The sequence below is a fragment of the Neopelma chrysocephalum genome, unplaced genomic scaffold, assembly GCF_003984885.1.
Source record: "Neopelma chrysocephalum unplaced genomic scaffold, ASM398488v2 Primary Assembly neopelma1_25, whole genome shotgun sequence".
Classification (NCBI taxonomy): domain Eukaryota; kingdom Metazoa; phylum Chordata; class Aves; order Passeriformes; family Pipridae; genus Neopelma; species Neopelma chrysocephalum.
Window position 1 is genome coordinate 38,478,096 of NW_020897694.1, and position 23,744 is coordinate 38,501,839.

General features: G+C 37.9%; 1 protein-coding gene across 1 annotated transcript in view; it reads left to right on the plus strand.

The window, feature by feature from the left end:
• LOC113963648 (pinopsin-like) overlaps positions 1-23,744 on the plus strand; it is a 62,136-nt gene that overhangs the window by 14,542 nt on the left and 23,850 nt on the right. Inside the window, exon 2 of the mRNA XM_027674989.1 lies at positions 11,098-11,423. Within this exon, the coding sequence (XP_027530790.1) occupies positions 11,098-11,423 (326 nt within the window). The remainder of the gene's footprint in view (positions 1-11,097; positions 11,424-23,744) is intronic.

A 23,744-nucleotide genomic window follows, 5' to 3' on the forward strand; every position in this document is an offset into this window, starting at 1 on the left:
AGCCCAGGGCCTAGCACTGATCCGTGGGGAACTTGGCTGGCCACAATTTCCACTAAGAAAACTAATTATTTTCTCCTGTTCTTTATTTCCTGCCCCTACTCAATTATTTATCCATGTGAAGATTTCTGTTATTGCAAGGCAGCTTACTATCCTTAAGAGCCTTTAGGCTTGTCAAAGTGGTTTGAAAATCCAAGGAGGCTTTATCAACTGCTTTATCAACCCGTCTGCTTGGCACTGTCAAAGACTTCTAATGAAGTAGTAAGGTCTGGATTCCCCCTATGATAGCAACTCTGGCTTGTTGAAATATGTCATACCTCCTTATACACCCACTGCTTGCTCTCCAGTGCAATTTCCATCAATCTATTCAGTGGTGCAGATTAGACTCATTAACTGGGTGAAATGTACTGTAAAGGATTTCTGTCTGCATTGGTTACAACTAATTTCTTAATGGATGTAGCAAAAAATCTCCTCTTTGAGGTCATTCTGAGGGGTTAAGGGGTGGACCATACCATTTCTCACTGCACATCCTTTAGCCAGCAAAGCGATCTTGGATAAAGATAGTAGCAGCCTTCTCCAGTGTTTCATCTCACCTCCATAATATGTGAGGTTGTTGGGTCGCAAGACTGAACAAGAAATTCTTGGTTCAACGGCAGTGTAAAGACTTGTCAACATATATTGAGACTGCATTCATAGTATCAGATAAAATATTTATTGACCAGTTAATACCTAGTTGGTATAAAAACCAGTTTGACCACTAGACTTTATGACAGAAATTTGACTCAGAATTCTGAGTTAATGTTTGTAGTGTGTTCCACTTCTAGGAAGGGTAACTGCTAAAAAAAAACTCAGATTATGGAAAATCTCTAGAATCAGAGAGTATTATGAGTTGGAAGGGACCCACAAGGATCATCGATTCCAGCTCCTAAGTGAATGGCCCATACAGAGTTCGAACCCACAGCCTTGGCATTATCAGCACCATATACTCTTATTATTAAAAATGAGCAGCTGCATTCAGTGAGAAAGCAGAGGTTCGTCGAAAGGAAGTTCCTTAAGTGTGCTCTGGTGGACACTTGGCTCCTTAGCTGGTAGATGATAATAGACTGTAATTTCACCTCTTAACTTACTTGGTGCTATATCCTGCATATAGAAGACCCTTGAGACTACAAGTTATCTGTGCAGATCTTCAGCATTAAAGAAGATCCTGGGGATGCCCTCACATTTCAAAAGAAGCAGTCCTGTCAGGGAATCAGGATCCTGCAGGACAGTGTGGGCATGGGGATGCTGCAGTGAACCTGACTGCCCTGAAAGCATCCTCCTGCTATGCTAGCACTATATATCCATCTTTGCTTTTCAGTTGCAGACAAGCCCTAAAGATTTCTCCTGAGATGTTGCTGTACAGGAGCTCCATCTAGTGCTGACATTATTTCTTATTCTGGTTCCCTAAGGCAGCAGAATAAATATACTGATACGGAGGCAGCCAATTTAGGAAGCTGAATTTGCAAGTTCTAGCCTGCTTTCCAGAATGCAAAGGGATCCTGCATAACATATGGAAAGTGAGCCAGAAATTAGTGTTCGGGGTTATTTTTGTGCTATGCTGGTACCACTGAGATGCAAAAGGGAATTCTTCGCTATATTTATGCCACTGGGAGTTGGGTGGTTGGTTGATGGATATTAATAACATAGTGGATAAGTATAGTAGTACTCAGTGATGCACATTAAATCACCAGATACAGCGAAAGACCTCCCTTAAAGCACAACGTATACAGGTTTAAAAATTCAGCCAAGGAGGGGGGAAGAAAGAAAAAAAACCCTAGATAATTCTTTACCATTCAAAGTAATACACGCTGTCTGTATTGAGGTATCACCAAACACGAAGGGTGTGTTGTACAAAGGATGAAAATAGAAATGAATATTGAGTGAAAAGAGCACAAAAGATTTACTGAACAGGACTGGTAATGTTTATTGTCAGATTTGTTCCAGCAGGCTTGGATCCAACAGTGATTTCTCAGTGATTTCTTTCAAGCACAAAGTTAAACTGTGATTCCCATTAGAGTTAAGCAGGAAGATAATTCTTTGGAGAAAGGAATGATTGCCTGCTCTAATGGACTCATGATTCCAAGGCATCTTAGCAAAAGAAAACAAATAATTACAGTCATTAGATAAACAGCAATTGGCACATTTATTTCTATTTAAAGAGAACTGTTGATATCTGAGGTCACCTGTATTTTGAAAGCATTTAGAAACTGTTTGTAATTGCTAATGTGTAACAAATGAATGTGGGAAATATTTTCTCAATTTTAAATAGGTAGAAATGCTTCTAATGCCTTAAAAATCAAAAAGAAATAGTGATCTCATCACTAATAGGTGGAAGCATTCTACTAGAATTAGAGTCACTAAAGGCAAGAATATTTGATTTTTTGGACCATTTATTCTATGCTTAGCATATAAATATTTAATAGGTATATCCAAATACAACCAATAGTGTTTTGGAAGCACATCCAATTCTCAGCTGCTTCTGTCAGTTATTGAGGCATCCATGCAGACCTCTGCAGTTCATATCATTTATATTAGCACTGAACATATCAGGAGTTGTTATATTCACATTGTGGTTTTGCTATATCATAAAGTGATCTATTGTGATTTGTTTATTCACTAAAGTGTAGATACTGAGCTGTAAATATTAGGCAAGTCAGGCTGGTTGGTTGTCCACCAAGACCAGTGCTCGCTTTGGGTCTATTCATCTGAACTCTGAAATGTCTTCGAGGTTCAGCAGGCTTTCTTTTTAACTCTGGAAACGTTTGGTCTTCTGCCAAAATCTGCTGGCAGCTCATAAAATATGAGCTCCTCTTTTTGGGAGGGAAAAGGAAAAAGTGGATAATATTCTGGGGGTTAGCAAGGAAGGAACAGTAACCACATATGTCTGCCACTTTAGACCTGTTTACATCCCTTCTGAATATTTGTTTATGCTTCTCATCTCAAAAAATGGAAAAATAAACCCACTCAAAAAACCCAATCACCCCCAACAAAAACCAAAATTGATAATAATATTTTTGTGAAATTCCATATTCACAGTCTCTCATTTGTTTCTCTCTCAGATTTGCTCACTTGATGTTACCTTCTCAGTAACCCTAGTGGCTGTAAAAGTTGCTAGCTAACTTAACTGTGTTCTATTAATTTAACTGAATTTGTTTCATTCTGGGCTGCCTATCTCAGATTTTGCAGGCCAACCAACATTTGCACTGCCACTTTTTGGCAATCCCCATATCATGCAAGAAATGATGCAGAATCTCACTGGAGACTATATGACATAGGTTTTTCCCTATCTTCACCATAGCAATGAAATGTATGTTATGAGACTCAGAGCTAGAAAGCAAAATAGAATTTTTTTTTTTTCAGAATTAACAGTTTTGTTCTTTCTTCCTCTGTGATGCTGTGACTCAATAGTTTTTATGCTTTACTGAAGTGCACATGCTGTGAGAAAGTCAGGTCAACAAATCAGTGATTCAGCTTTTGAAAGTTTCTGCTTTTATCACTATAATATATACTTACCTGCAAGGCAGTCTCTGATGGCAGCAACTACATCAGTGGTGATCGCTGTATTTTTGTGTAAGAAATGCATTGACTTTAAGGGAAACAGAACCCACTAGTTTTACTTATCAGTATTAACATTAAATCCGTACTAACAAATGGAAATTAAACTGATGATAGAATGGATTCCTCTATGTGCACCCACGTAAAGTCTTCGATGCTGTGGCAGTTGTTAGTAAGGTAGTTAGGCCCAGAGCTAACAAAATTTCTCCTGAAGATTAAGCAATCATTAGCAAAAGGTATTGTTACTTTTTTTACCTCTTTCTTCTTTCAAACCTCTCTTGTGAATACTAGATCTTCCAATTTGTATTTCTTGCACAGTCCCTGATGGACTGTGATAGATGGACACATACAATAGGATATGTTTTCAGAAAGACTTCTATGGAGATATAGAAGTATAAATATGTTAGAAAGGTCATAACTTTTACATTGCTTAAATTGTTTATGTTTCATTTACATGTGTGGAGTGTTTTATTTCTGTGGAGAACTAACAGAAATACTCTCATTTAAATTCAGGAAAGTTATTTCCCTTGAAAACATCCCCGAGTCACTGATCAAACTAGTTTTGTATAACTCAGTAACATATTTATGTAATACCATTCAGTAGCACAACTTGGAATTAAACTTGGAACCTTAAAATTGAGGTATTAAGAGCCTTCATTTGAAGAGGGCTGTTTCTTAGGGCTGTTTCTTAGTCTCTGTTTACATTTAAGTCCTTAGACAAGCACAGTCAAAGATGTCATCAAGAAGAAACAGCAGAGTACCTCAGCACAGGATTCCCCAATATTCTCAACTTGGGGTGCACCTACATCTTATCTCCATCTCATACTGCCACAGAGCTTTTTAGCATATCCAGCTAATGGAACAGCAGATTTAGCAGCTGAAAACTGAGGGTCTAGAAGGAAGGGAACATAGTTGTGTTAGAACACATAGTGTTCCTGAGAAACCTACCTATTGCTTGTGTTAGAAATGCTGTGTTAGTAAATACCTAAGTGGAGACAAGAGCATGCTTCTTCCATCCCTGCTAATATCCTTACAGCACTGTGCACTTTCTTGCTTGCTACCTCTCTGAGTTCACTGTTCATCACTGCACAGTGGCCTGACTGCACAAGCAAAGGTGCAACTTTTGGTGAGTCCCAGCCTGCCATCTGCTGGTTCACACTCCTCTTCCACTTCCAGGTGCATGATGTTCTTCCCAGAATATTATGTTAAAGTTGCCTCACAGGAATAGGTGTTACATGCACACGCATATATGAACGGAGTCTCATAAATCTATGAAACATCACCATTTTCTCTTCCTTCAGCAACACATTTAAGCAGCGATGGCTGGACTTGCTTTTGGTTAACTTCTGCCACTGGCAGGCCCCCTTGGGGTTAGCACAGGGTCCTGTAGGTGCCATCTGGGAACCCCAGCATTTACTATCCCCTTGACTTCCCCTCTGCATTTTGTACTTGGCTGGCAGATGGTCTAATGCATACCAGGGGATGCTCAGCTGGCACCATCCTGCCATGGGTCTCAGCAGCAGAACAGCCAGGCACGCTCTGTTTCCCTGCCTTGCACCAGTGTCAGCTGCATTTTGCCCTGTCTTGGTCTCGGCAGCTGGATTTGGGCTGGCCACAGGCTACAGTGGTACTGGGAGATGTATCAACTTGCTATGGAGTTACCAAGGTTGGTACAGATGATTCATGAAACGAAAGGTGTGTAAACACCTGGACACCACCCAGAAGAAGAGTGAGAACAGCCTGTGCAGGTAACGAAGAACGCTGTTCCCATCAGTAAAACCAAGCACATATTTTGACTCAGGCAAGCCTGAAGGGCTGTGTGCTGATAAGAACAGGGCGTGACAACTCATCAGCGGAGGATCCTGCACCCTGCTGAGAGGAGCATGACATCAAGGGTACAGCATGGTACACCTGCCATTTCTTTCCCTGGTAGCTCACCATGAAAGACATTGGGCCTGTGCAGGTGAGTGCATTCCAGGCAAATGTGTTTTCCAGATGAAGAAATGCAAACAGAGAGCAGCATTCTCACCTGAGACATACAAGGTTCGTAAGGGCAGAATTCATAAGCAATGGATGATTTCATAATGACAGTGGACTCCTAAAGTGTATAAAAGCTCTATCCAAAACCCAGCTTTTTTGCCAGAGAGATAGCTGTAAGCAAGGGGTTTGACAAACTGATAGCACGAAAGAGATCCTGGACAGACTTCTTCAGCACAGACCATTGAACTTGCGGGTTTGTGGGTGTGAGAGTGTGAGTGAATGAAAGCTGTGAGAGAATGCCTGTGAGTGGGTAAAATCAACCTGCATTGAGATTGGATGCGGTAAATCCATCTTGGGTTTTTGCAAGCCCTTGGATTGAGTTTTGCTCCATTAGTTCCTTGTTGAAGAAGGTGCTATTACATTCCTCCAAGTTCGGTCTGCCTAAGGTTACCTGTGGCTTCTTTTCATTGCCCCTGGTCCTTGATAACACAGGGCAGGGTATACATTACATCATACAACCACGATGCTCCAGAACTCTAACCATCACATAGGATAATGACCTTCAGGAGATTTAAGAGGACAAAATATACCTAAGTTAGTAATCAAAACATTGACCCAGTGTAGGCTGACTCTCAGTGAGTCTCAGTTTTTCATAACCTACAGACCATGGGTGAGCTGTGTCCCCTTTCCAATTACTACATCAGTGAGCAACATAAACCAGCAAAAACTGATAAGAAAATGTAACACTTTTAGCTGGGACTCATGAGGACAAAGCATAACAATTTGCTGTGCCTTTCACAGCATACTCTGTGCTATGCTGCCAGGGAGAAATGTACAGATCCTTAAAGTAAATAATAGACAATGTCTCAGATGATAGTTCTATAAATAGATGCCTGTCCTGGTTTATGACTTGAAATTTAATGTCTTACACTCCCTGCAACGAATTGCTGTGTAGAAAAGCCTCATGCCCCACTTCCAAGTTGTCTCAAAGTCATCTATTTCCATGGTTAACTTTTGAATAATTATCTATTACTGTAATGAAATCTGCAGTGGATTTTTTGTCATCTTTCAGTAAGAACCTCATCTTTGTTCCTGTATATGCATGAAATGTTGGGGGAGCAAATTACATTTCTCACTGTGATTGACTCCTGTGAAGTTATTTGGCTAGGTACCAGCTTGAGGCCTTAAATATTTGTTGGAATCAAATTCTATTTAGATTTGCAATTCATGAAACTAATTTTATTGCAGTTTTAGAAAAAATTATTCATGTGAAATTAATATATACAGTCTACACAGTCATAAATGTTGCTGTACAATAAGAGTGAAATGTTGGCATAAAGCATTATGATTAACTTTAAAATTATAATTATTTTCTTCTTTTTATAACTTACATTAATTTTTTAAATTTGATTTCTGGTTATTAAGAGCATGGAGATTGCATTCAAGTCTTTTCCTCAGAGAGAATTCTAAAGTATTTAATTGTTTTTTTGTTTTAAAGCTGAGATTCTCACTAATTCCTCTGACTGCAATATATAGGGCATGAAATAGAATACCAGATAACTGCAGGATTTCTGGCAAAGGTCACAACAGTTAAATGCACATGGCATTAAGGAAACTCTTGAGAGGCAAAGCTAGGAGGCACAATGAAAAGTGAGAAGCTTTATTCTACTATAACCAAACCAGATTACAAGAAGGGCATGAGGGAGGACGAAGGAAACTACGAGCCTGTTAGTCTAAAATCAGTACCTGGAAAAATTATGGAGAGGATCATACTGGGTTCTATTGAAAAGCATATAAAGGACAAGGCAATCATCATTTTTTTGCTGGCAGCCTATTCACTGTTACACACCTGATGCCTGTATTTTACTTCCAGCCAGTGTCAAACTAAAACACAAAACCTGGTTTTGCCTTTGTTGTGAAATTATGTTGTTTCAGTCCATCAAGTTAGGCCGGTGTATCCATTATAATTGATCAAATGATAGTGCTATATTTCTAGGATTCAGCTATTAAACTAACAAAAGAGTGAGATTAAAAAAAAGTTGTGTTTTTTTGGGGGGTTGTTTGTTTGTTTGTTTTTATTAAAAAAAAGCTGAGGATATTCTTACCAATCAGGGATATTAGAGCTTATCTACCACAACATTGGAACAAGGTTATTTCTTGATGTGCATCCTAGTTTGGTTTTGAACACTCTTGGCTTCTGTGTTAAGGTGAAAGGCCCTCCATCAGTAAGGTTGGATGGAGCTGCAGTGCTGCAGTATAGAGGTTCAGGGCACGTTTTGTGACTTTGTATATGCTGCACAAGGCCACACAAAGTAGACTGAGAGGGTTGCCATAGCCTCTGTTGTCCCCATTTCTTCCTCACCTGGGTAATAGATGTTTTCATTACAGCCAATTAAGCTGAATGTATCTCACTGTTGGAAAAAGCTAGTTGTTTACTTTTTATTTTGCTTTAGGCTCTTAATTTCATCCCTTTTTGTCTTTCAAAGCACCTGTTCTATTCTTTGAAAGTAATTGTAATTTTTCTAAAATGTTAGCTGCCCTTAGTAAATTAAACCACATGCAGAATGCTGAATTCTTTTATTATCGCTTATGAACTACCCCTTCGGTGTATTCTTCGTTTTCCCTTTTTGTCTTGAAAGTATTAGAAGTCAATTCACAGTGGTATCAATTTTAGTGCTATTAAAAAGTTCAGGCCTTGAAGTCTTACTGTGCCAAAAAGAAAAATATTGGATTTTTTTCTGAACTTTTGTGGTCTGGGATTCCATGTATCACAGTTCTTGTCCTCCAGAGAAAAGTACAGTTTGTGTCATGTCAGTGGAACTCAATAATAAAAGGTGAGTGAAGATGAATTGGCTCCTGCCAACATGTGCAATCAAGAGTATCTAATTTTCTTCTGTATAGAGAAGAAAAATTATTTTCTATAATTTAAAGGCAGCTTTTGTGGTTTTGTCTGAGTGCCAATATTTGATTTATTCTTCCCTGACATCACCACGATCCTAATTCAATATCTGAGCATTAATTCTATGCCAGTCTAAGACAGGTCTTTTCTGCATCCTAAAGCAATCAATCCTTCATTCAGGGTCAGTTGTCCTCAGATCTGCTCCATAAAGCCATCCATCATAAATACCAGCATGAGAAAAGCCCAGCATCTTCCTTGTATTAAGCAATAGGTGAAAATAAGAGGAAGTGTAAACGAATGCCATAAATCATGACAATACGCACCAGGAGAAGCTGCTGGGCAGTAGCACAGCCAAAGGGATGAGCAGGCAGAGCTGTCAGCCAGACTTGACCAGAAAGCCCAGTGGTGAAAGCAACCATCCAGGAAGCAAGGCCCTGAGCTAGGGAAGTTTGAACACCCCATCTGGGTTTTCTAGGCAACACTGCATATGCAGGAATGTAGGGTATTCTCAACAAAAGTACATCTCATCAAAGTAGGGAAAATGTGGCCTCAATTGCCGTCAGAGGTGCGGCAAGAACAATAGATCTTTCTGTAGAGCACTCAGCTGGGAGGAGAGAGATTTCTTGTTCCCAGAGTTTTCTGTTAGTCCATGATTGTCTAATCTAAAATAGAGAAACAGATCTATATCATCTTACTGAGGCCTAAGTTTCAAATATAAAATCTGGATTTTTTCCTTAGGTACCTACATGAGCTAAATGTTTTTGATAGCGAGAAGCTTTTTAGTCAAGCAGATAAAGCACGGAAAAGAGGCATTGCGAAGAAAGTAAAGATAAATAAGTGTGGGCTGAAAGCAAGAAGAGAGCAGTAGATTCTTTGTTCTTGAGTCTTCAAGAGCAGTGTTTTGTAGGAAATAAGATTAGTGAGAAATGATCAGAATGTCTCTGCTGCCTCTAAAATAGCCTAGCCTTAAAACAGGTCAGTTTGTCAGTTGGATTTAGTGGGGCTGTTACAGCTGTAAATGCATCTACTTTTTAGGATTGACTTCCAAATATTATACAGAAAATAATTTAGTAGACTCTTGTAACAAGAAAGATGTTTTCTTCTTCAAAAGTTGCCTTTTCCTCACACCCTTTTGCCTTCTCTTCCCCTGAGAAATAAAGCATCCTATTGCAGCAAGCAGCGCTTGCATTTCCCTTGGGTCCTTTGCCGCACCCAGCTCTGCACAAAGTAACTGCAAATTGTTGTCAGGATGACAGAAATAGCTGTGCCTGCATCCAGCTAAGTCTGAAATGAGTCCTTGAATTGTAAGGAAAAGAGGAGCAGAATGCTGTGCCTTGGGGAGAATATCCCACTGTGCCCTGTGTGGGTATATGTGGGGGATGTTTTGCCCAGGTACCGGATAGAGTATTGCTATTCCCAGGGGAGTCTCTGGCTCACCTCCATTCTATGCCTGGGAAGGAGCTACAGGGGAAGCTGACAGTTAAATGGGGAAAATGGATTACAGCTGTGGATTCCCCTGAAGATGACCTTTTCTGTTAATGGATTTGCAGGGAGTAGGTACCACTCAAAATTTTGGCAGGCTACATATCTCAATACTACTGTATAGTTCGTGATTACTAATAGCAAAGATCAAGAAAATAGTCCTGGAAGGAACTGGGCTGACATAGATCTATTCAGATTTTTCATCTTACAGGACCAAAAGAAGGGGACTGGAAACCATTGGAAAAGATGGTTTTAAATGTCTTCAAACAAGTTCCTTCTCTCATAAATCCTGGAAGTGGTATGCAGTGTTGTGTCTCCAAGAACTGTAAGGAAGCTGCAAGGAGAACAAAAACACAGCAAATAGCAAAAGCCATTCAATTGAGTCATGACTAAGAACCTGCCATGGAAAACCATAAAGCTTTGTAGAGGGGGTTGGGATCTTGAACCTTGAAAAAGAGAATGGAAATGTCCTACAAACCCCATTTTTAAGTCTTCTTCTGGAAGACTGATATGTGACACCTAGGGCTCAATATTAATCTAAGTCACTGTTTATTTTGATTATATTAGATGTGATATAATTGTAAATAAAGTTGCAACCTGCCATATCACAGTCATGATGTGGTTGTCTGATATTTCCATATGAGTGATCATACCTGAAGGTACAGCTAGCTGATGGGGCAGAGCAAAAGAAGTAAAAGCTTCTTTCATTATGGGGCTCCCAGTCTCGAATATACAGCTATTTTTGCATGTATAAAAGTCAATGCAATATTTGAAAATGCTCATGGATGTAAAAAATGGAATAGTTCTTATCAAGAGAATCTTTCACCATTTTATTAGCTCAGGTAGAAAATCTATTTACCCTGGGTAATACTATATAGATAAAGCTGAAAACCTGACTGGAAGATGAATATCTCTCAAGTATAAAAAATCTTCCAATATAAGATAAATCTGAGTTAAACAAAATTTGACACAATGGACAGGGCAACCAGGTCTGGTGAGAATTAAGGCAAAGAGAATAATGGAAATAGTTTTCACTGTTGCTTCAAATATGTAATAACCAAACGACCATCTAATTTCTTGGGATTTGGAATGGATACTATGCAAAATAATGAAAGTAACCATTTATATTGCTTGGTTCATTGCAGGAATCGTGTCCCTGATCTCCCTGGCCGTCCTGTCCTACGAGCGCTACAGCACTCTCACCCTGTGCAACAAGCGCAGCGATGACTACCAGAAGGCATTGCTGGCAGTTGGAGGTTCATGGATTTATTCCCTGATCTGGACTGTGCCACCTCTGATCGGTTGGAGCAGTTATGGGGTAGAAGGTGCAGGTACAAGCTGTTCAGTACGCTGGTCCTCAGAGTCAGCTGAGTCCACATCCTATATCATCTGTCTCTTCATATTCTGCTTGGTCGTCCCTGTGATGGTGATGATGTACTGCTACGGTCGCCTCCTTTATGCAGTTAAACAGGTAAGCAATTGTGTGCTATCTATAATGCAAACTGCTCTGAGGCATCTGTTGCATTTCTCTTTTATCAAATTTGGACGTACTGATGGTAGAGAGCAAATCAGCAAACCAAAATGAAATTGAAAAGACCACAGAAAGCCTCAAGGAAGGGGCGTGAGGTCTCAAATCCTTTTAATTCTCCTGAAGCTTCAGTCAAAACAACCAGATAAGATCCATATACATACTGATTTTGTGATTGGTAGTACTGTGTTCTATGAAAACCGGCATATCAGAGTGAAGGTTGCATTTGCAATGAAGCAAACGCATATGTTTAGCTGTTTATAAGTAAGACATCCATACAAATATTTCTTCCTGGTTTTGGATTATGACAGTTTAATAATTTCTGCTTCCTAATCTGTGGAATCTCAACTCTACAGTAATGCAATTCTGCTGTGGTTTACGGAGTTAGCCGTTAATCAAAATAAAGGATCAGCTTCTCAGTGTAATTCTAGGCCACATTTCAAAGCTTCCTTGTAACTACAACCACCATTACTGCTACTCCTCCTCCTCCTACAATGGTGGTTCTCGCAGTGGCTTAAGGTGCAATGCAGATATTCCAAAATGAATGTTCCAAAAGATCCTGCCAGGGGTGTGGTATTATGAAACGTGAATGCTCTTGGTACAGTAATGAAATGGTTTAATGACGAATTATGAGAGGAATGAATGTATAGGTGTTCTCCAAAAAGCAATTCTCTAAAATGCTCAGATGAATTAACTGAAAGTGTTAAATGGGAAAAAAAAAAGGCAGCAAATCTCTGAATAGAGGTTCTTGTACAGAATTAAATTGAATGTAGTTTGCTTTTGATTAGTCATAAGGAATTAAGGTTGCTTGTTTTATGTGAAATGCTTAAGTATGTCATGTTTCAAATTAGAGAAAAAGATGAGCAATATGCAAATGAAAATATAGTAATTCTTACATAAAAGTACAAAGAGTAGGTAGAATAACAAAAAAAAAGGTTAAGAGAGGTTACAGCATTCATTATAATGCTGTAACTTTCTGGAGTGGGCAAAAAATTTAATTATCAAGCTATTTTCTGGCCTCGTAGATTTAAGTCCCTCTGTGTTATGTATTAGGAGTAATGTGGGAACATTGCAAACATAATAAGTGCATTATCCCAACTTCAGCCTCTTGGTAATTTTTCTAAGTATGCGTTTCATACTTTTGCCAGATCTATAGAAGTTTTTATGTTAGAGCATTGTAGCATTAATGGTATTGCACCCTGAAATCAAGAGCGCGGGAGTTACGCCATTATTAATAGTACAATGCAAATTAATTGAGGTGGAAGAAATGTCTTAATAGATTTGTGATAGTTAATGCAAGAATTGGCACAGTGCCTGCATTTCCTCTTTTGAGCAACAGTGATTATAGGTCTGCTTTTCTCTTTTTCTTCTCTATATTTAGTCAGGTGCTGTAGCATTCTGTCACTTGAGGCATTAATAGATCCCACGAAGCCATCTGCAATCTTTGTAGTGGTAAAAAGCTCAAGGATTTCAGTAATACAGGTTTTATGAAAGATCATCTTTTCAAGGAATTACAAGTCAGTAGCATCCTTGTGTGAATAATGTTAACAGCAAATGCCATTAAACAGTATTACAATACAACTGCATTATTATCTCAGAGCTCTTGTCATTTATCAAGCTCAAAGATCCTTAGGAATTACTCACATTATTTTCTTTAAAGGTATGGGGTTTTTTCCCCCCGGCTGGCTTTATCTGGACAGTTGAGTTTGATCAAATGGGCAAAGTTTTCTCCCTCACAAAATATTATTCACATGTATTTTATTCTTGCACATTCTACAGCACAAGGAAAGGAAACTGTGGATGTTTTATTTTTCCTTATGCAATTCCATTACTTTTTTCCAGTTTTTGGCTTACGATGTTTCTCTGTGACTCTACCATTGCATTCCCTCTGGAAAAATGTTCTTTGTGAAACCAGTGTCAGTTGTTTACACTTCGAGAAGTGGGCTCCCAAATGTGGAATTACAGAGATTAGCATTGTGATCACTGTAGCGCAAAAGACACAATGTGATTAAAATCCTCCACTGAGGGGCCCAGAGAAGTCATGTCAACCTGTCTAATGAAAATCAGTAAAACTTTTAAAAGAGATCTCTTCAGTCTGCACTGTCTCCCACTTACATGCAGAAATCCTGCCCAAGGACAAGAAGAGTCCCAGAAGATTGTTTCAAGAAGTTTTCAGCTTGGTTTTATGGAGACTCTCATATTGCCAGTCTTCTTTCATTGAGAGCTGTGCCTGAACAAAGTTCAGCAGCTCTTTATGGAATGTAGCTAGTACCTGGAAAACAATAGAAAGAACTGTACGCAGAGCACGAAGACTTAAGCATATAGTGCAATACACGTCTGACTGTGCAGATTTTGCTCAGTGCAACAGACCATGTGTTAAAGTGGGTAAAGGGCCAGTGGTCACAGTGTCTCATGGGGTTCTGGAGTAGATGGACTTGCTACATGAATTGATATTCCTAAAGTGTTTGTGGGGTTTTTGGGTGGTTTTTTTTCTTTTCTTTTTTTTTGTCAGGGATTTTTTTTTTTTAAACTTGAGAATAGTGAGGAAAAAGTGGTGCTGAAAAAAATTTATTATGTCCTTTCACGTCATTACTCCACCTGTACTTTGACTTCGTCTTTGACCAAAAAAAAAAGCAAGAAAAAATATTCAGGGAAAATTTTAAGTAGCCCATATGAGGCAGAAGTTGGCCTTACCAGTATGTCTTGTCCTCTAGCCTGTGGTTCACCTACTAATGCATAATTGCTCATAAACTGCTATTTTTGACTAGTGACCAAAATGTGAGTCCAGGTAGTGGAATTACCCAACTATTTCCCTTACAGCAACTTTTGTTGTTTCTTTTGAAAAGTGCCACATGATTTCTGACTTCCCGAGTTCACAGGAGAACCAAATCACCTTTTTTTTTTATCCCATCCCCTGACCTTTATGAGTCTTGTGAACTTGTAGGGGAATGGGAACAGTCAAGGTTATGCAGTAAAGAGCTGTCTGGTCCTCTTTCTTACTCCTCTTCCAAACTTCAACTTCAAAGTACCAAATTTAGTGGAGGAAAAGTGATTCTGTCTCTTAATTAAGAAGTAGTGCCCCAGAGTGAAATTATGACTCAATTATAAACCCAAGGAAACCAATTTTTAGTTCTGAACTATGAGATTTTGACTCTATGTTATTTTTTTAAGATTTGGATATAAACAACAGTGTTGGTTTTGAAATCTTCCGTGCCCACAAAGGAAGTCTTAGAGAAAAAGGAAAGAAGAGGTGTAAATTTTTATGACTTCTGATTCCTTAATCCTCTTTTATGTCTGTTTGATTTGGAAAATTAAGAAGTATCTGTAAAAGCAATTGTGGCATCATTGTTCAATAAAGTAGTCAGGGAAGGACAATAAGGTAGAAGAATTGCTCCTGTGAATGTTTCCAGTTTTCCATCTCATTTGGAAGTGACTGTTTGGAGAAAGACAGCAGATTAGGGCAGAACGCTCCATGATTTAAACTGAAATCTTTTTCATGTAATACAAAAAGTAGGATTGAACTGTAATTATTGTTCCATCATTCCTTGATATGCTTCATATGCTATTTATAGAGAAACTCAATTTTCCAAAACTTTATCTTTGATGGCACAGAAGTTAGGATTTATGTTGAGAAAACTGATAAAGCAATTATACATCATTAAATCTTAGCTTCTTAAAACCATAAATAAAAACAGGTTTGTAGTCATAGGCCTTCTTTTAGGAGTAAAGTTCAAAATCTTTCTAGTTATTTAATTAAATAAATAAGTCCTAAGAAATGTGATTCAGGTGAAGATGATCCTAGACCTGGTTGTACAGCTCCTGTAGATCATTCCTTTCAAATGTGATTAAGTACATTTGGGATTCAACTGAATTTCAAGTATGTTTACCCTAACTGCATCTAAGCTTAAACAAGGAGCTATACTCATTAGACAACCATATCTTGTTATTTTTTACCATATATTTGTAAATTTTACTTCTTCCCTTTGGATCTTCATATGTACTTTTTCTCTTTAGCTTCTGGTGGTATACAGGAAAAATAGTTTTGCCTTTCATTTTTAAACCTTGCCATAAATATATAATAATGACATCTCATTCAAAGCAAAAAGAGATTCAGTTTGCAAATTAATTAATAAATGTTTTCTGTCACATCATCATGAAGATATGGGAACTTAATTAAAATAGAAATCTCATGTTAGGCTGAGAGAATTGGAATAAACTTAGTAAAATGTTATGAAAGAGTTCTGCTGGATTATCAAATGCTATAAAGTAATATAACCTAAAGCCATCATCTAAAAAAAAAATCATAAAAATAATTATTTTCAAATTTTCTGTACAGCCTTCAACAGGCACATAGCAGTCAATATTCAACATCTCCTTATTGGTCAGTTTGACCTTTGCCAAATTCTTCATGTACAAGTCACTACACAGCTAGAACATAAAGCTGGCAACAGGCCATTTTTTCGATTCTGTGATAACAGGAACATTCTGCGATAACAAATACTCAGGCTATACCCTTTTATTGTTTGATTCTATTTGCTATAAGAATGAGCTTTAAATTATGAGAGCAATTTACATTCCTGTATAATACTGTATTTTTTCTGAATTTCGAAATCATTTCTCCAGTAGAAAATCTGACTTCTTTTTGTTGTTTCAAAGGAGAAGAACACTGAAATACGTTAGGCTGCTTTTGATATGTATTAGTTACCAGTTCTTTGAAGATCTGATTATTTCCAAATCTTCTTGGCTTCTAATATGATCAAATTTATCAGAATTCTGTAGGAGAGGTGATATCCGGAACAGCTATTTTGAAAATTATTAATAAAAAACCCATGGAATACTTGGACAAAAAAAGACAAGAAATCATATTTCACTATTTCTCAGTAAGTTAATAATTCTCTTGAATATGTAATTTGTGTAGGATCAGATTACGATCTGTAGATGATATTACATAAATAAAGAATCTTAGCATATCAACTCTTTTTGTTTAAAAATTTGCTGATAATTTTTATAACCACTCTCATCTTTCACAGCCCATAAGTCCCATTGCTTCCTTTGCCACCTTTACTCTGACACCATTCTGTTCATAGACAGATCTCCTCCTTCCTTCTTTCAGTGATTTCCATAAATTTTTGCTTCGATTGTTTGAAAATTATGTGAACATACACAGATTTTCCAGTGCTTTGTAAAGCACGTGGTATTGAGAAATTAACACTGAGGATTCCAGGCATTTTAAGAATCTATCTACCCCTAATTTTTTCTCTATGTTTTCTCTGTAATCAGAGAAAGAAAATCACATCCAAGGAGGTTATTCTCAAAACTAGAAACTTTTGCAAGCTGCTGACATGAGTCTCACTAAAAGAAGCAAATTGTTTTATAACAAAACAAGGAAGCACTTTGACCTCGAGAAGAGGATACAATGTACCAATAATTCATTTTTTTTTAAATGGTACCCATTTTAAATTATTTTCAAAACAATGGTATGATAGTTAAATTATTATACCATTATGCCATTGTTATTTAATGCCAGGTCATAATATAAAGTACAAACATAGCATAACTTTGCAAACAAAATCTGTAACATTTTGACACTGACTTTTGGCATTCATACTTTTATAAACAGCAATTTTCAGATGCCAGCATTTCATATTTCAGACAGTTCTATCCTTATATTTCTATTCAAAGGTATTAGAGTGAATCAAGTGCTGATTATTCCTGTTGGCTGACTTCTTTTTTTCCTTCATTTTGTTTTAATGGGAAGCCTGCTTGAATAAAAAGCTGCTTTCATTAGCTAGGAGGAGGATTTACTAGTGTGCTTAATTTTTAAAGAGCCAACATATTCTTGTACTCTTTCATAACGATTAGGGTTTGCACAGGAGGTTAAATGAGTGTTATGTAGCTATCGTGAAGACACTACAAATATACCATTGACTTTTGGGGTTCACTGTTCAACTGTAAGAAGATTTCAGTTTTGTGCACTACATTTATACCAGTTTTTATTAAAGGCATCTGTCCCAAGGGAATAAAATTCAGTATTTTCTGTAACACTGGAGAAAAATGTCAAATCCTGAGAAATAAAGGAGATAGCTAACATTTTCTTTATTTTGTGTATAGCTTCAAGGTTTGTAAGTTCACCGTCTCAGCTTTTAAGAGCGTAAAGGTGTGGTGAGTCAATCCATTGTAAACACCATTCAAAATGCCTAGAGACTTCAGCTGCTGTGCTTGCATAGACACATGTCTAACTCACGAGTGACAGTTATGTTCACTCAGGGTTGTTCTCAGTATTTCTGGTTAAAAAGTGTCAACCAACTGTTGAAGCACATGTCAGCAGATTAGTGTTCATTTTTTTGAGATCTGATCATGCTGGAAGGGAAACAGGCATGAGAAAAGATTATGATCTTGTTTTCCCTGTGTTTTCAGAAGTGTAAATCTTTACTTAATTGTCTGTATTTGCAGAGAAACAGTTATGCGACTTTGGTGTAAATCAAGCACTGTACAAATTCATTGTAAATCAAGTTAATGGCTGGTCAGAAAACAGGAATTCATTGAGTGTGCCACTTTTCATTCTTTATATAAACTAGGGAGGAAATAAGCCTATCATAGTGTTTAATAACAATCTAATAGAAATTTAGGATCTTATGCATTAATCTCTGGGTGCTTTATGTCCATGAAAAATAGGCTGTAGTTTTATGAGTCTTTCCGTTTGCAGCAAATGGCATACAGCACTCATGACATCTCAGTTCAGGGTATGAGTTAGTAAAGGCTTTTCCTGACAGGAAAAAGTATAAGATTTTTTAGTTTGCTCACCAGTTATAAAACTGGAAAGGTTAAATATACAGAAGCGTGTTTTGCAGGGCAAAGAATGTGTTTTTGTGGACTTACATTTTAGCATGGAGAGCTGAGCCACACTTACTCTCCTGTAGTTTAACTCCACTTCAGAGACCAACTTGTGACCTCAGGCAAAATCCCTGCCAGAAGGCTTGCAGCAAAATTAATTGTCCTACATGTAGCAGCACTGTGGCATTGTCCCCCAGAGAAACACTTCTGAGGGTATATCTGCAAAGAGACGCTGCTGTGCAGCAAAAAAATAACAAATGTGCAATGCCCAAGGGCTTCCTTCGCTGGTACCACCATACATTTGATATCACATTAACTGTACCATTGTGTGAGAGTCCACAGGCCAGTCCTCAGCCAATGTTATCTGTGTGGGAGGTTAAAGCAGAGGGTGGGAAGCCAAAGCAGACAACCTTGGTTCACTGCACGTAAAGCATAATGTACTTAGCAAAGACTTCAGTCACAATTGTGGGATCACAGAATGGTTTGGTTTGTAAAAGACATTAAAGACCATCTAGTTCCAACCCCCCTGCCGTGGACAGGGACACCTTCCACTAGACCAGATTGCTCAAAGCTCCATCCAAGAAGGCCTTGAACACTTCCAGGGATGGGGCATCCACAACTTCTCTGGGCAACCTGTTCCAGGGCCAGATGACCCTCACAGTAAAGAATTTCTTCCTAATATCCAATCTAAACCTGCCTTCTTTCAGTTTAAAGTCATTCCCCTTGTTCTATCACTACTTGCCCTTGTAAAAAGTCCCTCTCCAGCTTTCCTATAGGTCACCTTTAGTTCCTGGGAGGTGCTGTAAGGTCTCCCATGAGCCAAAATGTAATTCTGCTTTTTTCTGGTGGTGCAAAGAGTTAACAAGGATGTTTGTTTTTACTTTGTCAATCCTTGTTCCATCTTATCATTAGTCCCGTGTGACTTAAAACTCCAAGGTTTGGGCACAAACATTTGTAATATCTATTGCTATTCATTGGTTCCATGATTTAGCACCACTTCCAGTGCTGGAAATTCTGAAAGCTCAAGATACAGTGCCTGAGGCAGCATAGTTTGGCACTAACAGAGGGAAATAATTTTACTTGAGAAGTTATCACGTAGCGAAGAACAATGGCACGACAAATCCATATGCTGCAGAGATATGAAATGGATGCAAATGATTATGTGCTTATGGAATGAAAATCAAAAGCATATAAAAGAAAAAAGGTAAATATGTAAAATCTAGAACAAAAATTTTTCAAAATTTCTAATCCAGTATTTCATTAGTTTGTAATCCTACTGACTAGGTAGATTTTTTTTTTGCTATCTCAGTTGAATCTTGCACATGATTGCAGTTGCTCTCCTGCGTGATAAGCTCTGCATAAACGCAAATTGAAGGTTTATGGCCAGAGGAAAGCAACTGAGTTGTCACGCTTATATTATCTTAATAACAGAAATGTATTAAGCAAGTAAATTTATGAGATTGATCATACTTTTTTACCACAAATAAAATAAGTTAAAATTTGGATTCTCTGGTTACTTGACACTAAAGCTGTTTCATCCAAAAACAAAAGGTGAAAAAACCCAGTTTATCTGTCTTACATCTCCAATGTTTTTTGATGTTTTTCAATTTTCAATGTTTTGAGCTTACCTGGACTAAGGATAAGGTGGTCTGACCTGCTTGTAATAGAAATTAATTTGGTCATGATTACTCATATTGTAATATTTTTATAATTCTTAGATTTTTATCATTTATTATAGGTATCAAATATATTATTATATTTATTATTAACAGTAATTTTTAATGGTGAATATTATACCCTGCTAGACATTAGACTGAAATGTCATGTATGCTTCCTTAATGAAACCTACATTTATTCTCTGTGGAGGCAAACCTAGGTGTAATATGAATCTATCAGATTAAATACAACATTTTGGAAGTGATGCAAGGTTATGTTCAAACTTAACATTTATGTGAAGTGGGCAGGTCACTCTTTCAAAGCATACAAAATCTAGAAGCAGAACAAATATTTTTTTGTATTTGTGTGGAGTCTGCATGCAAGAGCATGCATGAAGATAACTGCATATGCAATGTTGACATGTTCCTTCACAGTCAGGAATGTTCCTTGGCCTTGAAGCAAACAGTACAATGTGCTGATGTCCATACTACACAGTGTTTGGCCTTGAGCATTCTCTGGATGTTACATGACCCTATGGCCCTCAAACATGGTAGTTCATATTTTCTTTATTTGCCCAAATTAAAGTGTCTAAAATGAGATGAGGGTTGACTTTGAACTCAGTAGAGTTGTGAGCTCTTCCAGTGTGGAGCCAAAAGTTGATACACTGCACCCTGATCTGTACAGCAGAGGTGTGGGTGAGTGCAAGCCTGTGGCACAAGTTGGAGGACTATGAAGAAAGGATGGAACCAAACCTGGTGCAGCCTTGTCCATGCCACCTACTGAGAGTTGTCACTGATGCTTTTGGGCATCTGCTTAGGGAGCACTGGGGCAAATCTGCACACGAGATCCAAGCACGCTGACAGTTAAGCAGGGTGGATGATCAGGGTCAAGATCTTTATCTCACTTTGTGGAGTTGTTTTATGTAGTAGTATGGACATAGCTATTCATGTTTTTAAAGATATGCACCCATTCCATGTCTTTTTCTTTTCCAAGGAGAATTAGCTTTAAATTGTATGTGTTTATGTGCATGCTAAAAAAATTGGAGTTTTCTTTTCTTCTTTAAAGGCAGCTTGTTCTACGAGAAAGTACTATGTGGGCACATGAATGTCTAAGTTTTTGCTTTCTTCCTTCACTTCAGACAATTTTGGATTCTATTTTAAGTAGACTAGGTTGGGAAATAGACTTTCTGGTCTTTTTCCAGTTTGAGTTTTTTGATGGAGAGATTTCTTGTCTTGAATAAGGGGGTCACACACGCACACAAATCTTAACCTTACTATTTTTCACTGATCAGCAATCATCAGTATTTTATTTTTATGTAATCCTCCACTGGAACATTTAGATGTTAAAAATAAAATAATCTCCTCTTGACCCTGAAACCATTCAGGGTCCTAGTACCCTTGCACAGCAGTTGCTTAGGCAAAGCAGCGTGGAGCAAAAGGGCCTGCAAATCCTTGGAGCTGGTGACCTATAATTCCTGTGCCATCCAACATCCTGAATAAAATAGCTCTTTGAGGTAACTAGGCACCAAAAGACCTGGCATTTTCAATCTCTATCAGATATATTGTCAAGGAACAAAAGAGAAGCCCAGGGAAACGTGGGAACTACCTGAAATGTCTCAAATTTGCGTGTTCGCACAGGATGTTTTCATTTTTGTGAATCAGTTTCCCAGTGCAAAAAATGTCATACTAGGAATAATTTTGACCTTAGCTGATCTGTAAGTTGCCTCTTTGCCAATGAAACACTTCTGTTGCAGTGCAGCTGGCTAAAAATGCTGAGTGTTTCTGTGTTTCTACCTTTTTCCACCTTCTCCATCTTCACACCTTGCTTAGTATGCATATGTGATGTTATAATAAATGTGCAGCTCTCACATTCACGTAATAGTTCATTTCTCTTGGGGTTTAAGAAGGGTAAAGGTGCAAATACTGGTATTCAGCTCAGTGAGCCTCATCAGTATGGTAAAGAAGTGTTGAAAACACGCTAATTTTGATGTTCTAATTATGTGTTCTCTTATGTTCATGCAGTCAATCCAAATCTGTATTATTACAAGTTTTTTTGTGAGGTTTATAGGTCTATACTTGTCTTTTTTTCTTTATTAAAATAAACAGTCAAGATATTTTATGGAATTCTCCCCTTTATTAAATTGTTGCTGCTTTGCACACTACTTTGTCTCGTGGTGAATCAGTGGAAATAGGCTTGTGTTTTCTGTAGTAGGTTAAAACTGGGGTCATATTTCAATTTGCAAGTATCTTACTATACAGCTAGCTCTACTTATTTCAGTGAGCCTGATGGTAAATTGAGAGCCACTGCAACAAATGAAAAATGGCAGAAATAGGGCCAATAATATTTTAAACACAGACTTATATTTCAGGCAGCATTTTATTAATTGGAGTCAATAAAAATTGATTTCCAATACTCTGAGTGCATTTAATTACTAGCCCTGATAGAATATAATCCTACACCACTCAATACTCAGTGTAACTCAGTCAGATTAAACACTGGGGAATCAGCTGGCTAAATATTAATCCTTTTTTTGTTGTTGTTTTAAAGGCATGGCAGGGGAATAAGGTGGGAAGGTAAAGCTGGAGAGGGAGGAAGGGAGGGATCTGTGGTCAAGGCCACTGCCTTGAATACAGCAGAGAATCAGAGCAGTTTGTGGGGGCCAGGTGGCTGCACCTGGGCAAGTCTGGGGAAAACACACTGCACTCCAACTGAATTCCAGCAGAATGAGACCTGTCCTTGTGAAGCATGTAGAGTAGAGGCTTCAGAGGCTTTTTAAAATTAAGTACTAACATATGGCTCTTCAAAACATCTGCTACTGCTGGAAATGAAAAGCTACTGTTCAGGCACTTTCCAGTTTGCATCTGACACTTGTGTTACAGGGAGCCTCCTTTGCTGAAGGAGTGCTTGTCCAAACCTTCCCAGGAGAAATGACGCCCATCTATCACACCACAAAGAGAGTTTTATGTTTCTTCTTATTTGGCACATGTTTCATTTGAATTTCACTTCACTAGTAATGGAGTTGTTAGATGAACTCTCCAGCTGCTTAATTATAAAGACCTTCAACTTAAAAAGCTCAGGAATCCTTATGCAATAAATCAATATCCCTCTGGACAGGTAAAGGATAGGAAATAAAAAGATAAGGTCTTAAGTAGCCAATGTTTCCTTCAGAGAAATATGTATAAGATGTATTACTCTATTTCTCAGGTTATTTTTAAGATGATGATGCTTAGTCCATTGACTCTCCAACTTTTGTATTTCATACAGTTTTCGTTGTAGCTTGACCACTGTCCCGTTTTTGGTCTTAATTCTTTCTTCCTTTATTATTTTAAGATATAAAATTAAAAATAATGAACATTCACTCTTAATTTATACTATTGAGAGACCTGGGGCTTCACTTTCCTGTTTGTTAAGCATCTTTTTTCCCCCATGGTTTTTCTTTTAAAATGTCTACACCATATGAACCTTAAAACAATGAACAACTGTCTCCGGCTTGAGGTAGTCACCTGGGCTTACAGTGAATGGGTGATTATTTGACTTTTAGTAGTACAACTGACATCTGCTAAGCAACTAAATTAATCACACATGAGTATGTGCTAGGGTTGCCTTAGGGTATATTCCAAACCTTCTGTTGTACTTAACAGTGGTAATCTGAATTCAAATGAGAGCTCTGTCAACTAAACAGCTTCTCAAGTAATAAAAAGCATGTAAGGTGTTTACTAAGGGGATCTCAGTAATATTGAACTGTTTTATTTCCAGTCACATATGAATAAAGAA